Here is an 18,138-nt window from a genome sequence, read left to right as displayed (position 1 = left end):
GTTCTATGGCTAGCTTAGGGGAAAGGGGGCTCTGGCTTCTGTGACCTGCTATGGGGAAGAGGGATTCTACTTTCTGTGGCTGGGCTTAGGGGAGGCTGGGACTGAGAGACAGGAGGGTGGGAGGTCAGAGAGAAACTTTTTCATGTGTGGCCTTTATTTTGGAGTGCTGTTTCCCGACTCCCAACATGAGCTACTTGTAAAATTCTACGATTCTATCTGAAAGGCATGGAAGCCATGAGAAGGCAATGCTACTCTAACTTCTTATTTTATTTTATTATTTATTTATTTATTTATTTTTTGAGATGGAGTCTTACCCGGTCGCCAGGCTGCAGCGCAGAGTCACGATCTCGACTCACTGCAACCTCTACCCCCACCTCCCAGGTTCAAGTGATTCTCCCGCCTCAGCCTCCCAAGTAGCTGGGACTACAGATGCTCACCACCGCTCCCAGCTAATTTTTGTATTTTTAGTAGAGATGGCATTTCACTACGTTGGCCAGGATGGTCTCAATCTCTTGACCTCGTGATCTACCCCCTCAGCCTCCCAAAGTGCTGGGATTACAGGCATGTGCCACTGCACCTGGCCCTAATTTTATTTTTTATAGTGTTGAGTTTAAAGGTGTAAAAGTGTGGAGGAGCAGTACAGCACCGATCTGTCTGATCTTCTTGGTGGTTCTCCCTTTAACTAACTTGTGCTGTGATCGGTACTTTTTTCATGCATGTGGTTCTTGTGTCTCTCAGTTTATGTCATTACGGCCACCCAAGTTCAGCATCAAGTGCAGGGGAGCCATGATAAAGAAATTACAGGCAGGAATACCTAAGAGAGCTGAGATGCAAGGGGCCTGGGTTTCAGATGTCGCTCGTGAAATTGGTGGCATCACTTGTTCAGTTGTATCTAGCACTCCTAGAAAGGGAGGGAGCACTGCGTGGAGGACCCAGCTGCAGGAATTCAGCCCAAGGGCCCAGCACTGTGGGGCCTAGAGTCGGTCATAGTGACCTGATGTGACCTTTCGTAGCAGCGCCAGTTCTTCTTGATGGTTGGACTTTGGGATGAAAAAAAGGGATACATTGGTGGTCGACCCTATAGGGTCCCAAATCATGTCCTAAGGCTTCTTGTATTTTCTAAGGATGGCATTTTATCATTGCCTTTCAAGATGCTGAGGGTGTAAATCACCTTCTACCATGGAAAAGGGACTCCTTTTTTTTTTCTTGAAAATTTTAATGCAGGGGATTTTTGATGGGTTTTTTGAACCTTTAACTGCCTTGTAGAAAGTGAAAGTAGGGGGTCCTGGCAGGGGCAAAGCCAGTGATTGAGAGCTGAAACCATAGTGCATGGGATATTCCCTTGAGCACAAAATGTACCACTTAGATCCACAACCTTTGTACTCTTGAAAAAAAAAAAAGTATTAAATTCTCCTCCCAGTGGCTCGGATTGAGGGAGAAAATAGATGACAAGGGGAATCAAGTATGAGGAGTGTGTCCTCTTTTGACTTAAACTGGCTTGCATGCTCCTGACTTGACAAGAAGCCAAGATCCCAACTGCAATTTGACTTGTGTGAAGCAGGCACCTGCTTTGCTTGCAAATGCACGTACAAAAGAGAGCTTCATTCACAGAAAGGAAAAAAAAAACCATGCGGGTTCACTAATTTAGCCTTCTAGGGCCTTAGTCCCTTGATCTGTCAGCCCCATAGAATTCCAAGGCAGCCCGTAAAGGAATTTTCTGCTTACAACATGATGACTTTTTTGATGTCTTGAATTGGAATATAACTCGAATTGAAGTTGTCTGCTAGGACTATTACTTTAAAAAAAAAAAAAAAAAAACACACACACAGTGTTTAGTCATCAGATGATCAGTCTGGGGCTGTTTTCAAGTGTTGATGTGCTTAGATTTAGAAAATAGTACATTTTCATATGTGTGAGATGTTGAATGGCCTTGAAGATGGGGACAGGCCTGTCTTTACCCTGGGGCAGAGTCCACTTAGGAGGGAGACAGTTGTTCTCATGCCCAACCCCATAAGCTCCGTAATGGAAATGGTTTTTAATTGACCAGCTTAGCCGCAGAATTGTAGGAAACCTTTTTCACTTTGTCTCCTGTTATAACTATACAACCTCAAGTTGCATAGTTATTTTGTATTCCAGAAAATGTTCCACAATTTCACCTAATAAGATATTACTGAAGAGTCATAGCAGAAAAAGAATTAGCAATTAGAACTAGAACTTTACAGAAACTTCCCCACTGACATGGTAGAGAACACCTTACACAGGGGACTTTCTCCTCGTTTCAGGCTGGTGTCTTTGGAGGAGTCAGGAGGGATGCCTTAGTAACACCAGCCTTGCTACGCGGGGTCAGCTCCCGCCTTGGGCATTGTGACTTGTTGGCCCGTGATCCCAAGTTCCTGCCCTGCAGATGATGAGCCACTATTTGAATAATTGAAAACGACTCAAGTCACTGTCCTCCTGCCTTGGATCTGGTCATTGTACTTTGTATATATGTATCACAATACCACAATACCCATAAATGTATATAAATATTGTGTCAAAAAACAAAATGCCATTTTTTTTTTTTTGAAAAAGTGTCTTACTCTGTCACCCACGCTGGAGTGCAGTGGCGTGATCTCAACTCACTGCAGCCTCCACCTCCCAGGTTCAAGCAATTGTACCTCAGCCTCCTGAGTAGCTGGGACTATAGGCATGTGTCACCATGCCCGGCTAATTTTTGTATGTTTAGTAGAGATGGGGTTTTACCACATTGGTCAGACTGGTCTGGAACTCCTGACCTCGTGATCTGCCCATTTCAGCCTCCCAAAGTGCTGGGATTACAGGCCTGAGCCAGCACGCCCTATCTAAAATGCCAATTTTTAAAAAGAAAATGAATGTAATTTTAAAAACTGCTTCAGCCAGGCACAGTGGCTCATGTCTGTAATTGTAGCACTTTGGGAGGCCAAGACAGGAGGACCATTTGAGGCCAGGAGTTTGAGAACAGACAGGGCAACATAGTAAGACCCAGTCTCTACTAAATAATTTAAAAATCAGGTGGCACATGCCTGCAGTCCTGGATACTCAGGAGCCTCTAGCAGAGAAGATCACTTTAGCTCATGAGTTCGAAGTTAACATGATTGCACCACTGCACTCTAACCTGGACAACCGAGTGAGATCCGGTCCTTTAAAACAAAAATTGCCTTGTTCATATTGCCTTGTGGAGTCGAGGGATTTAAAAAAAAAAAAAATCTGCCTTTTTAAAATGGTGTCTTATAGCATCAAACCTTGGTTTAGAAACCTTGGAGGAAGTTGCTTTAATGAGTTATGGTGTCAGTTTTCTTAAGGGAAGAATGAGTTTTAAAATCTGACCTCATTATACCTTTGTCTAGACTGGTGTCTACACTGTCTCTACCTTGAAAAATGTAAATACCTTATTGCTCTTTGACTCACAGCAAACCATGATATAAACTGGTTATCTTTATATATCAGTACATTTTTTTTTCTGTGAGTATTATTACCCAGAGTTTCCAAGTAAAGATTTTCAAGGGAAACAGCTGTGGTTTGAAAAGGTTTGTGATAATCCAGATGGTTTTTTTTGAGGATGAATCTACTTGATCATTTAAAATTGAAGTCTTTCAGTACAGTTGAGTGTTTTCTTTATGATTTTAAATATACTGTCGTGTGTGTGTGTGTGTATGTGTGTGTGTGTGTGTGAGAGAGAGAGAGTGTATGTGTGTGTGTGTCTGTGTGTGGCTACCTTGGTCTTTGGGGCTTTATCTTTGGAAACAGCAAAAATCTCATATCACTGTCTCAAATTATCTAGCAGCTAAGCAAGCAAAATACCTGAGGGAACTCTTCATGACAGCAGAAACTATTAGTGAAAAAATACAGTGAGACATCAGTTACCCTGTGTGGAGTACGTCACACTCAGCCTCTCTGGGAATTGCCACTCTCCACTTCTGATCCATGATGGTATAATCATAGCTCACAATTATAATACTGATTACAGATTGCTTTCCAAGCCGAACATATGCAACTGTATTGTTAAACTTACCAATTTCTGGGAATCTAGGCGTCAAAAGTGTCCACATCCCTGCAGCAGACCTCTGGGGAAATAGGGTGACAGGTGGGAAATAGGAAACCAGGGATTTCTGTACTTCTCTCCTTCCCTTGGTGCCCAGGGTCTTCTTGCTGCTTCCTGGCCGCTTGGAGATGCTCCCTGTGAGGCTCTCCCGGGCCTACCTTCATAGACAGTGCATGATGTCCCCCGACCTACCTTCTGTGCTTTTTCCGTCTTACATTCCCTTCCGAGGGGCCCTGGAAGATGTTGACAGTGATCACAGTGACATCAGTGGCCAATAAGATCTAGTGTGTTTCCACTTTAAGTTACAGAGAATCAGCACAGGCTTTTCGTAGTCAGCAGGAGAAGTCATCACTAGTGGAACTTCTAAGTTCTGTATGGACCTGAGACTGTGATATTTGGTTCTGGAATCACCTCTCCCAAGTTATCCACTGGACCTGATTGACCTGTGAATTTTTAGAGTCCTGGTGGGGAGTCGTGGGAGAGGCTTGATAAACTGGCACCTTGATAGAGGATGGTGTTTTTTGTGTTTTTGGGTTTTCTTGCTTCAAGGACCAAAGTTTTAACTATTTACAGTGAATTGTTTCAGGAAGTTCCTTGAAGGAAATCCTGAAGTCACCTGGGCATGGAGCATCATGTTTGTCTCTTCTAAATAGTCTGCTGCCACTGGCAGAAGCTCCTGGATGAGTGGATATGCGGCGATGTGAACCTGCAGTGCAGGCTTATTAGACAGTGTCAAATGAGCAAAGTGGAAAAATGTGAAGCTGCAGAAATGACCAGCATTAAGCAGCAATGGGAGGATTGAGACATGCAGAACCACCTGGTTCATCTGACTGCATCAGACTGTGCTAATCCCCAGAGCCCCTGCCAGTCACCTGTAACATGGAGGCGGACCTTTCTCTCCACTCCATGGACTATAGGGAAAGGGGGATTCAGGGGATGAAATCTGAAGCCCAACGGAGTGTCCCCTCTGATGCATGGTGCAACCAGTGACCATTGAAGAGCGCCTGGGTGTTAAAGATGTGTAGCTACCCACCTTCCACTGATGTTGGAAACACACCCTGCTTGGGAGGAGGCTTGTCCCCTGAATCAGGCTGCTGAGCCATCTGGTGCTGCAGCTGACCTGGAAAGGATTCCAGTATATTTCAGACCTGAGTTACAGCTGGCGTGGGGAAATCTAGGAGACAGGTGGTTCCCTTAACAGCTGTATATTTGGTTAGGGCTGGCAAGAAAGAAGATTTCATCCTGTTGAGCCTTCATGGGTTTTCAGGGATCTGTAGTAGCTCCTTGACCTTTTGCCATAATAATTGCCATTTCAGGGAAAATAATTATATTTCTCTCTTCATTGAAATATTGTCTGTAGGTCAGTGATCCTAAAGTTTACGGGAGCATATTAAGTGATAGGTGGAGGAAAAGACTATAGTTGTTAGCTAGGAGAAGATTCATAGAAAGTCTTTCAAACACATTCCAGTATCTGGAAAGGTACGAACTAAAGTCCTGTTGGGGAAAAACACTAATTGCTGCATATAAGCTGACTATTTCAATTTGGAAGTATTCATCCTGAAAATTTTAACATAACTTAACCAAACACTGTACTTGTTAAACGAACCGTTCTGCATGCCGAACAAAGCGTAAGACTTCTTTAGCCTAATAGAAGTTAAGAATGCTTTGACCCTTTTTCTTTTTTGGTCCTGAATGAAGCACTCTGGCTATATATCCATGTAGTTTTAGGGGGATATTAGGCAGACTTGGTTTTTACTTTCTGATGAGACTAGGCTAGGCATAGTAGCTTATGCCTATAATCTGAAGGCTTTGGGAGGCCAAGGCGGGAGGACCACTTGAGGCCAGGAGTTCAAGATCAGCCTGGGCAACATGGTCCCCCATCTCTACAAAATGTTTAAAAACTAGTCAGGCATGGTAGCATGTACCTGTAGTCCCAGGTACTCAGGGAAGGGGCAGAACTGTTTGAGCCAAGGAGTTCAAGGCTGCAGTGAGCTATGATCACACCACTGCACTCCAGCCAGGGCAACAGAGTGACATCCTGTCTCAAAAATAAATAATTTTTTAACTGGTGAAACTAAGGTACGAGGAAGTAATATATTTCCCCCTGTAACTCATTCAGGAACTAAATGTGGGGAAAAACAAAAGAATCTAGGGGTTAATATTCCCAGCCTTCTTGTCTACCCAGGACCCCACATTTGTGTTACTTGCTCATTGCACAAGGGTACCCCCCTGAGGCTGTGAATGGGGGCAGAAATCCAGACTGGGCTGGGCTTGTCAAGCCGTGGACTATGGCAACGAGCTGTGCCCACCTGAAGATGAGATCCCATCCCAATCTGGAATTTGCAAAAAGGCTGAACGCTTCTCTGCCAAAACACAGCACCTGTGGAGCTGTGCTGGGTCTGAGCTCTTGAGTCAGACAGATGACCAGCAAGGTATATTAGCAGTGTTACCTAGGAGATCCTCTTATGTGTCTCCTGGACACTGGAACTAGAGCTTCTCCCTGCATGATCTTAAAGAGTATTTGTTTAAATGAGTATACATTTTGAACTGAAACACTTCAGAGCTATGCATAGTTGGAAGAGGATCTGTAGTGATAAGTCACTGACTCCACCTTACTAGTTGCAAAGGCGGAGTGAACCTTGGATGAAACTGGAAACCATTTGAGATCCTGGGGATCTTCCCATCTCCTCTTCTGTATGTTAGACGCCTTTCATCCTTCCTTTGTCCTGTTCACCTGCCATCCCACCAGGCTCAGATAAAGCTTCAGTCTCTCCCTTTCTGAAAAACAAAAACCACCCACCTTTTCGCTAAGAACTTTGTTCAAGAGGAAGACACTTTAAAGTAGCTAAAATCACACTAAGGTGTAATAACCAGGAACAATTAAATGTCTCCTTCCTCAAGGATAGTATTTTAATATATAAATAGCAAACAGACTACACCGTCCTGGTAGATTCTCAGGCAGCAGGACATGCAGGGATTTTGCTTGCGTGTCTAAGGCAGGAGCACTCCCTTTGTGTGTTGGTCAAAGCTCTCCACAGCTGGTTCACACAGAAGTGCACACAATCTGCTCACTTTACATCAGTATTGTTCCGTGTTGCCTTTATCTTAGCGTTTTTCAATACTCTATTGTCTATTTGCATTTTCCTTGTCATAACACTGTTCTTCCAGGCCAACCTAAACTCTTCATTCTTGGCTCCATCATGGCCAAACTGGTGTCGGTTTTGCATCTTCTGAACTTACTCTTTCGTAATTTCCTTTTGTTCACCCAGTAAACTGCTCCATTCCTAAATCTTCTTTTTTTAAACACCTCATCCCCAAAAGTTACCTGCTTGAAAGTATAAGATTCTGCTTTCTGTTTTGTTTTTTTCTTTTTTTCTTTTTTTTTGAAACTGTGATTATTAACTGAGGTGGTAATTCACAACTTCCCCATTGCTTCCTTATCTGGAAGCTAACCTTATAAGCCCAGGACAGGGAAAGGAGAACTTACTGAGACTGTGTTTACTGGAAGCATTTAGTAAGCCTTGTCCTGTTTTTCTTTCTATACCAAGCCTAATGAGACATGGTTGATATTTTTCTTCTAAAAATGGCTACTGGAAGCTGTGATGTTAGTTTTCTATTGGAAAGTATTCCCTGATAGGAAGCAATTCCTATGCCTTGTTCGGGGCTTACATCACACTAATGAAGCTGAACTCACTAGTGAAGTTGATCAGTTCAGTAAAAAATCTACCATCAAGAAACAAGGCCAAGTGGATTCTGGTCATAGAACTCAAAATAGCTGAAATAAGACACTTGTGAAAATGGCCAGTCTCTTCAGCTGCAATTCTTTGAAGAAATGTCATAATGTTCAATTCCCTTCATCATTCAAGTGATATATTTGAAGAGTTTCTGATCCTTGGGCACACGGAGTTTTTCAAATGCCAAGATGCTATGGTCATAGTCTACCTTGTCCAAAAGGTAAAGATTTTATATGTATTGACTGTCAGTAGACTCTAACTAAATCCAGTGTAAAATGACAAGGTTCCAGATGAGGAAGAATCTGAGATGTCTTTAAGAATCCTCCATGAATGAGATCATACTTTATTTTCCCCCTGGCATGGGAGAACCTCTCAAAGCTTGTCTGGCTCCATACATTACGTTCCTTTAGTAAAGTCAAGATAAAATATCTAGTCTTGGTGAATACATCACTTGACTTTTTTCTTCAACCACTTAACAAAGACAGCCCAGATCAAAGGTTAGCATCTTTATTCCTTTAATTGCAGAATTTTTTGTCCTATCCTTTTCCCAAACTAATTGTGCTAAGAAACTGCATACTGATGAACAAATTGTTAGCCAATATTTTGTCTTTATCTACAAGTTGAAGAAGGTGCAAACCCTCCTCCAGGACCCAGAAGGAATGGCCTAGGATTTCCATACAACTCTTTGGTGGAGGAGGTTGGCTGGGAGAAAGATATATGCTGGCCTGCCCTGAAGAGCCGGGAGCTCCCACAGGCTCTTGAAAAGGATGAATCAACATGTTGCCAGTTTGTATGCTGCAGCCTATGTAATGCATGGGCCACAGTCCACTGACATCTGATGTACTGTGGTGGAGATAAGGAAGAAGGCACTAGCCCAGCTTTTAAGAAGCTTATCATACAGTTGTCTGAACCTGTGAGATTAGAAAGTCTTTCAAAAGTGTGATGTTCTGGAGATACCCTTTAAGAAAATTACAATTAATGTAAGCTTGTGCTGCTGTTATTGTGATGAAATACTTCTCTTCATGTAGCTGGTATAATGCAGGTCCCATTCACACCTCACCCATTCCACCACCACCCTCCACCCTCCTTTCTGAATAGCTGTATTCCAGAGAGGTGAGGCACGGAGTCAGGAATTGATCTCCAAAGTGGGTAAAGCTAATAAATATGATTTAGGATGAAAAGGTACTGTGTAAATGCTTGATATGTTGTTATTGCCGTTCTCATATGCTTTATTATTTTTAAATTGTGCATCCTTTTAAGTAGCTTATTTGTTCGCCACAGTCTCCATTATATCTAAGCAAAGCATTCACAGAAATTTCTAAAACCTTTTCATTTCTCTCTGTAGGTTGTTGTTTCGTAACATTTTATACAAGAAAAGCTGCACTTGAGGCCCAGAATGCACTGCACAATATTAAAACTTTACCTGGGGTGAGTCGGTTTACTTTTGTACCAGAATCACTTTATTGCTTGAAAATGGTCCTTTCAACTGAAGGTTCTAGTTATGGGCTCTTAGTGCCAAAAATGGCTTTGGTCTTTTGAGGAGTGTGTGCTGACCCCCCGGTTCCCTGCAGCAGCCACACCAGCTGGCCAGCCCATAAAGGAGCGCTGGCATTAACGCTGACGGGAAGCATTTTCAAATACTGTGTCCCCTGGTTAGAAAATCAGAGTGACCCCGCTGGGCAGCTGCTGCTGCCAAAGAGTATTGGGTGGGCTAAGATTTTAAAAGGAAAAAAAAAAACCTAACACACACAAGAGAAGCAAATGGAAAAGAAAAAGCTTTTATTCACCAGGAGCTCCTTTTCAAATTTTGTCTTTAGATTTTCTTTTGAAAGGACAAAATGTATCCTGTACAGCCATAATATTAAGCCTCCTAATGGTTTCTAAACAGTCAATCGTGGTTAACAAAGTCAATGTTTTAATGCCCAATTTGTGGCTTCATGTTGATATAGGACAGAAAATAAAAAGCTTACCTTTTTTTTTCTGTTTCCTTCCCAGTAATATTTGATACTTGGCACAGTTCATCAGAATGGAACTGATGTTGCATGTAGGAACACCAGAATACATTTTTTTCTAAAGTATTTGTGGCACTTTTATGTACTTCTTGCTATTACCAATTTCCTGATGATGTTTGGATGTTTTCCCCATTGACCCAAATGTCAGTGATGAGTTTATTCAATATCATAATGACTTGCATTTGTTATAATGAAAAACCTGTGGTAACCAGTGCAAGGATAATGATTTTATTTAAACCTGGTTTGATAAGAAGAAAGATAAGATAATGTTCCTCATCTGTTCAGGGTATAATTCTACCTTTGTGTCATTTATTTGTCTCTGAACACATACACAAACATCTGTGTGTATATACATATTCACACATGCACACATAACCATTGAAACCCCCCAAACCCCAAGAAAAGGTAGCATTTATATGATTCATCCTAGACTCATTCAGAATACAGATTGTAGTGACAAGAAGCTCAACAAAAGATTTTCAAAACATTAGCTTCTTAATCACCCAGAAGTCATAAATTATGAAACTTGATCTTGAATCATGCTACTTTGGTATTTCCCTTTGTATGTGAGGAAATTAAAGAACAGAAGTTTCAAAAAAGCAAGTGCGTGGTCTCACAGTGGTCCCTCCCAGTTCCACTGCTTCTCTCTGAAACTGCTAACATCGTTCTTAGTAAAGCTGCTTTTATTAGGTCTAAGTGCTTTGCTCAGTCACTTTTTAAAAAATAGTATTATTTCCTCTGCATTCTTCATGTAAAATAATTTTTTTAACACAGATTCTGGGAGATTGCAGTGTTCGGTCACATTATGGAATGAAAGAGCCAAGGCAAATATTTACTGACTCAGCCAACAATAGAAGAAAATAATTTTTATTTCCCAGACTCCTAATCAAACCCAGAGACCGCTTTGTTTTTCTTCTTTTAAAAAGAAATGCTTTTTCAGTAATTAGCGTGTAAAATACCCTCTAGGTGTGTTTGTTAAAATTACGTGAGACATGAACTGTTGTTTATTTAGCATTTAAGGTATAGTGTAGTTTGAAGCCACGTCACATCGTATTTTAAATGAATGCAAAGCTTAGTGAATTTGTATTTATCCCTCTACTAGAAGCCCGGCTCCTAGCATGTGATCTTCATAGTCGAGGGTATGCTCAAGAAACCGAGAGTGTATATGATGAATGGGGCACGCTGAAATGTATAAAAGTGACTTATGAGTATGCTTCTGTTTGGGATATCTTACACTGACTCTTAGAAAACAACATGTTTTATATTTTTAGAAAGTTGTACATGTGTTATTTGCTTTCTTCCTAAAAAGTCTGCATTAGAGACCCACTGTCAAGGACAGTAATTTGGGAGCTGGAAAAGATGGTCAGTGGATTATTTTTGGTTTTCTCCTTATTTAGTTTCATATGCCCAATTACTTGAGGCAGGTTGAAGGAAAATTTGAAAAGTCAGATCTGTTTTGTGAGGCTGATAGTCTTTCCAGTGTACACACTTGCTCCATTTGCCATTTCAAATATGGCAAATGAGGATAGAGTTTCCCATCTTGCATTTATGTACAGCTTCATCCAATAAACATTACCCTTAACAGCTATAGGAAGAACATGAAAGTGGTTGCCTTTTAGCTGTGTGAGCCTTTGGTGGACAGAAAGAAATGGGACCAGATATAAAAGATTAATGCATATTCTTGGAGAAAATATTACAGGGTGCCTTGCTGTTTGATTACAAGCCTTGGAATTAGTCAACATTTCCATAATTCTAAACCAATATACACCTGTTTTCCCACTGTGATGTGAAGGCACAACTTAATTTAACAGAAACCCTGCTGTGCTAAATCTCTCATTAAATACCAAGTGAGTTCAGTAATTTAAAGTTGTATGCTACTATTTTAACTGGTTGCCTTCATATTATGAAATTAATAAGAAATTAATGATGCACTTTACCATATGCCTTCAATTTCTTTCTGAATAAAAATAAAAGGGATAAAGAAGAAATGCATCAGCAGCTGACACTTTAAAGCTTTTCTGGTTGTAATCATTTTCCTGTGGATAAAATCCATTAAAAAGTCACTTGCTGCCTTTTTTGCTAAAGTGTCCAAAACTTTCGATATAAGACAAGATCAGATAATGCTAGGGTTTTTTTCTATGTAATTTTCTTTTGCAATTGATATTTTGTTTCATGAGGAACTTTATTATGCAGCCAAGCTTGACTGATGTTTCGAGTTTACTTTCCTCTGTATGCAGTATCTTTCTTTCTTGAGGGAAACAAAGAACTTGGTTAGTTAGGACACAGAAACAAGCTGATAGGATGGTCTGTTGTGCAATCGAAAGTACCTGCTCTAAGATTTTGATTTAAAAGCACCCTCCTTTATGTGTTGTGAATGAATTTTAGAAACCCTTTACATGGGGATGGGGGACGGACTCGCACATTGAGTTGCAGGATCAGGGCCCTTACTGAGCAGGGTGAAATCATCGAAGACACATTTCTCAAACCTGACTCTTACTGGGTAACCTAGGAAGACACTATTTCTTACATCCTCTGAAATTCTTAACATAAATCCTACAAATACAATGGCAGTCGTAAAGAAAGCAAACTCAACAGCCTGGCACAGAGCAAGGGATGAGAGTCTGGGAGTCATTCCCTTGGTTTGATCATGTTTCTCCTCTAGAAGTGGTTGCTTGATGCTTAAGCAACAGATGAAATTTTAGGTACAGTGCCTTATTAGTTACTGACATTTCATGAGATGAATCCCATATGATCATGGAGTGCCTACAATGTGCCTAGCTCTAAGCTAGATATTGGCAGGAGGTAGCAGGGATCGAGCCCAAAGGGACTTTTAGCTAATCTACCTGGAAGGGTGGACAGTAGAGAGGTAATTAATACTTACATGGTTCGTATTTCATGCTTTTCTGCTACAGACAGAATACCCATTCCACCACATAGACACATCCTTGCGATCCCTAGTAAGTAGAGCCATTATAGCCTGAGGATAATATTGTGAGGGAATCTGCACAGACTGGGCTACCTGGTAAGCCATTGGATTTGGTGCTTTGTTAGGTTGACTTTTCCCACTGCTGGGCCATTTGTGTTTTTGAACTACTTTTGGTTGCCTCTACTTTGATGTGTCAATTTGGGCTTGAAGATAGCATCCCTTGATGAGGTTTTATCTAGGCACAACCTAACTGGTAGTTTACTCAGTAGAAATGTCATCTACCATTGTGTTTCCTGGAGGGAAATTTTCAAGGCACCTTGCATGAGTTTCATTTTGGTTTTGTTGACCTAACTTAGCTCAATTAAAAAATAAAGTAGGCCATGCTCGGTGGCTCACACCTGTAATCCCAGCATTTTGGGAGGCCGAGGTGGGTGGATCATGTGAGGTCAGGAGTTTGAGGCCAGCCTGACCAACATGGAGAAACCACATCTCTACTCAAAATACAAAATTAGCCAAACATGGTGGTGCATGCCTGTAATCTCAGCTACTCAGGAGGCTGAGGCAGGAGAATTGCTCAAACCTGGGAGGTGGAGGTTGCGGTGAGCCAGGATCTTACCATTGCACTCTAGCCCTGTCAACAAGAGCAAAACTCTGTCTCAAAAAAAAAAAGTAAAATAAGACCTTAATTGAGGCACTCAAAAACTACCAAGATCTCTTGAGTAATCAGATGTCAGGGCCCAATATCCTTGTGCTGGTGTCAGCACTGTGCTGGGTGTCATTCTTTTTTCAAGGTCTTAACACATATTGTCTCTAGTAATAAGGCTTTTGGATTGAAATCCACAGCAGTATCATTAGAGCATTCACTGTATAAATTAATTTAATTAAGGATGTAAAAACAGGAATACAGTTTTGAAAAACCTCTTAAATTTTAACAGCAAGGAGGAAACTGTGGAATCTAAATGTCTTGTAAAATATTAATTGCAAATTTCTTCCAGACATCATCTCTGAATATGCCTTACCCATTTCTTTTTTGAATCACCACCAGTTTTATTAAATGCAGTTTTATATTAAGGAGTTATTGCCCTAAGAGAACATTTGTTTAGAGTGCTCCATTTTAGCAGTGGCATGCCAAAAGATGTTTTACGATAACCCATGCAAGGTGAGCAGGGACTGCGGGAGATCTGGGGTAGAAAAACAAGTGAGCCTGATCCAATGGGAAGAGGCAGGAAGGGAAATGGCCTCTTGGGACAAGTATTTTCACCCAGGTGGAGTGAATGGGCCCCTTCCTGACCTGCCCTGGAAGAGATAACAGACCTGTGTGGGTAGGCACCTTCCTCCCAGGCAGGCTTCACTCCATGGAATTGGCCCCTGTGTTCTTTCATAGTGGAGTGCTGTGGTTTGTTCCTCTCTGCAGCAGAAAAGCTCAACTCTCACTGAGGGCAAATTCCATTTGCCCGTTTGAATGCATTTTGAGGTGTTCATTTTCTTTGAACCACCTCTCCTACTTATTGATAGGTATTAATGCCTTTGTTCTCTGAGCCGTGATTATCGTTTTATCATTGTCATCATCATCATTTTTGCCATAAAATCTCTCAAACCTGATCTCATGTGTCAGGGAAATTTCTGCGGAAACCATCCTCTTTGAATCAGAGCCTAACTGGGCCAAGTTAGAGTATTTTTTCTCAGATGCCTTTGATTTAAAATTATTATGGGAAAAAAAAATACCCGTCTCTCTGTATGAACAGGTTTGAGTCCTCGAAGTCTTGTGCCATGTGGGGCACACAGAGCATGGATTCATTTCTTTATTCAGCAACCACGTATTGAACGTTTATTGTTGGCCAGGCAATATTCTAGATATCAGGGTACTGCAGTAGCAGACATGCCCTTTATAACCGAATCACCGAAACACAGAACCTGCCACCATGCCTACATGTGGTACATGTTTAGTAAATGAAATATTTCCAAAGGAGTACAGTTTTCTGAAAAAAGATAATTCTGCCTAAAAATATTTCACATGTTCCAAAATAATGTAGATACATGTTATCACATGTATGTGTATTTAGTGATACAAATGGTTTCATAGGCATGGATCTATGTATTTATGTGTATGTCTACAAACATACATTCCACATGTACACATGGGGATGTCAGTCCAGATAACTGCAGAAAGGTAGAGCTTCAAGTCCCCTGTCTGTGCAGCCTGCCGACATGGTCTCCATTGCTTTGTAGTGAACTTTGTTATGTTAGGCTTCATCAGTGATCTCAGTTCCTTGATATAATTATAATTCGTTTGTGGGTGCTTTGAGTCCGGATCATGGCAGGTTCATGGTATTTGTTGGAGAGGGTGCAGTGATGGTGAGCCCTGCCTCCCACCATCTTCACAGTGGGGGACTGAGCGGGGTACTGCCTGAGGAGCTTCCTGAGCCCTGAGTAAACATTCCTCAAAAGGCGCTGTGTCTACCTCATCATTTGTGTAGGTGTGAACTCTCCTTGTAGAGTACCCCACATATAAACCTGTGTGGAACATTCAGGTATTCCGCACGTGTATTCTGTGGAATGTGTCAGTCAGGACAACCATTTGGTGCACGTGCTTCAGATTTACATTTGCAGAATTTGGCCTGGGCTGACAAATTTGACCTCACCTGACTGCCTAGGAGGAGCCATTTCCCTGCCATCTGTGTTTTCATACAACACTCAGATCTCATACAAATAAAAGCCAAACAGACAAAATAAGGACTTTGTTTCTCTTGGAGATGAGTTTTTAAGGACTGTGACGGAGAGTAGCAGGGGGAGCTCTGGAGGAGCCCTTGGAGGTCCAGAAGCCCCTTCCTGCTACAGGAGTCACAGCAGTATGAAAGGCATAGGTTTAAAGTACAGACACAGCCCCAAGTTGGGCTCAGCTAGGGGCATCAGGATGGCTCCCAGCTCACTGGTAAAGACCCAGGAGAGGAAGCTGGAGGATGGAAGGAAATCCTGGACGCAGTGAGTTTCAGTCTGCAGGACCAGGCCCCAGGGAGATGAGAAAGTATATTTTAATACTTAATAAAAGGCCATTACAAGTTGTCTATTTCACCTGCCATAAAGTTTTATACACTACCTGAATAGCAAGTTGTTTTGCTTTTGGCTGGCAGTCCATTTAATCAGTAATGTTGATGGGCAGTTATTTACGTATGGCTTTGATTAAAATTTAAAAAAAAAGTTACTTTTAAAATATGACCTACTCAATACAAGGAATTGCATGAGATAAAGTTTATGAGAATTCCTCAGTGGTGCAAAGTTGAAAATGCTAGCACAGGATTACAGCAGGGAGTAGCCACACCATTTTTGGCCACAGAAGTCGATGGAAGGCATTACCGTTTAATTTTGCAAACAGCATGGTCTCAGCTATATCCCTAATTAGTAGGACTGTTGCCGGGGCTTCTGAGAGTATGTGAATGCGCTGGTACTGGTGCCTGATCAGGTTTGCAGAAGTGCCTTGTGTCATTGCTTGAGGGATGCTGGTATCTCATTATTATCTTGTGAGGGGATGGTAGGATGGTACAGTGGCAAAATGAAGCCATCATTACGTTTCGGAGATAGTCATTTCTCTATGACAGCACAAGATGAAACTGGGAATATGCAGTTCACTTATGTAGACCTTAGTTCCTGAAAGGTTGATAGGATTTCAAAAGAAGATTGTGGGGGAGGTGGGGGATCCATGAATTTGATTAAAGGTCTGGATGGAATTGCAGAAGAAGGAGTGAGTTATGATAATCAAATGATGAAAGTAAAAGGTTGAAATATGCCTATAAAATTATCCAAATTCTGTCATTAGCATATAGGGTTTCTATAAGAACTCATCCCTGAGAATATCATAGTGTGCTGAACAGATCTGGAATCGTTGACATGAGCTGCGTGTAACTTGGGAGACAATGTCCAGGTGAAGTGGGCTGGTGAGTTCAGAGCCTGGAGCTTTATGACACACAAAAAGTATATGACGTGAGTAGGTGTGGAGAAGACTTGTCCCAGGAACACCAATGTTCTTCCCCCACACACTAGGAAATAGAGGATGGCTGAGCTTGGGGGAGCTGAGGCCAGGATCAGAGGGAGTCTGGGCCCTGGATAGTTAGTTCAGGGAAGTGTACTGGATACTTAAAGGGGGGTGAGGGGGGCAGGGTAGAAGCTTCCTCTGTCTCTCTGCTCATTTCAGCCATAAATAGTCATAGCATACAGGTGCCTGGGAAATCTCATTAGTATTGTGATATAAGCTGTTGAAGTTGGTTTGATAGTGAAGGAATATTTCAGGGCCATATCATCACAGCTCTCACTGCCCACCCACCATGGAGATGAAAGAATAAACAGTAAACAGCGTGTGTGGCGGTCGCAGGAAGGGATGCTGTGACAGAGGCTCTCTTGCATGCTCCTCATCGTCCCTGCCTTTCATTGCTTCCCGTTGGCAGTCAAAACACACATTCTTGCTGCCATCCGCTCCTCCTCCAGCCTTAAAAATGCTTGAAATGCCCTCTGTACTTGATCTGCAAAACAAAATGTGTCAACTGAGTGACTCTTTCCAGTCTTGCAAAACTCTTCTTTGCTGTCCGTGCGTTGTCTGTGGTCATGTTCTATTTAATAGAAAACTCTATACTGTGACTTGACTTGGTTCTATGATGGGTGGTCATTTTAGAGTGCTTTATGTAGAGAAATCTGGATTATTCAAGCTTTGTCTATCCACTTTGAGATTCTCTGGGCATCTGCTTTCGTCTCTGGTTGAGAACCGACAGTGAGTTGAGCAATCATCATTTTTCCACTGGGGAGCAGAGAAAGCAGAGGGAAAGGGAATGGACTCGAACAAGTCAGTTTATATCCTTGTTTACAGCCTTGGTTTGAATGAGGTTTCAGGATTATTGGTAGATTTTTTTTTTAAACCTATTTGATTCCTTTCCTGGCTAACATGGATAAGTGACTCATCTTTGTTTGTAAATGGCTTTATAGAGTTGTTTATTTGTTATCCCTTCTAAAAATATTTCAGGTGATGTATCAATAGCGTTCACCTTGTTATGCTGAGGACATCTCTGAAGTGCCAGAGATTAACTTCTGTGACCACCCCTAGCAAAGCAATGATGGACCTGGAATTAGAAGTCATGGGCTAGGCGTGGTGGCTCACGCCTGTAATCCCAGCACTTTGGGAGGACAAGGCGGGTGGATCATGAGGTCAGGAGATCGAGACCATCCTGGCCAACGTGTTGAAACCCCATCCTTACTAAAAATACAAAAATTAGTGGGGCATGGTGGCAGGTGCCTGTAATCACAGCTACTCCGGAGGCTGAGGCAGGAGAATCCCTTGAACCCAGGAGGTGGATGTTGCAGTGAGCTGAGATTGCGCCACTGCACTCAAGCCTGATGACAGAGCAAGACTCCGTCTCAAAA

The 18,138-nt window shown here is 41.9% G+C and overlaps 1 protein-coding gene across 30 annotated transcripts in view; it reads left to right on the top strand.

The window, feature by feature from the left end:
* The window catches only part of CELF2 (CUGBP Elav-like family member 2), a 325,875-nt gene that overhangs the window by 200,602 nt on the left and 107,135 nt on the right, over nt 1-18,138 (top strand). For 21 of the 30 annotated variants that reach the window (XM_017507117.2, XM_017507103.2, XM_017507101.2 and 18 more), the window contains one exon: nt 9,140-9,222. The exons of the other annotated variants lie outside the window; for them this stretch is intronic. Coding sequence is in view for 20 of the 21 variants with exons in the window: in XM_017507103.2 (XP_017362592.1) it covers nt 9,140-9,222 (83 nt within the window). In the remaining variant the exon portion in view is untranslated. The remainder of the gene's footprint in view (nt 1-9,139; nt 9,223-18,138) is intronic. 30 annotated transcript variants of the gene reach the window in all.

Source organism: Cebus imitator, unplaced genomic scaffold (assembly GCF_001604975.1).
Source record: "Cebus imitator isolate Cc_AM_T3 unplaced genomic scaffold, Cebus_imitator-1.0 Scaffold368, whole genome shotgun sequence".
Lineage (NCBI taxonomy): Eukaryota > Metazoa > Chordata > Mammalia > Primates > Cebidae > Cebus > Cebus imitator.
The sequence above is the reverse complement of the archived record's forward strand: the minus strand, read 5'-3'. Positions and strand labels throughout refer to the sequence as shown.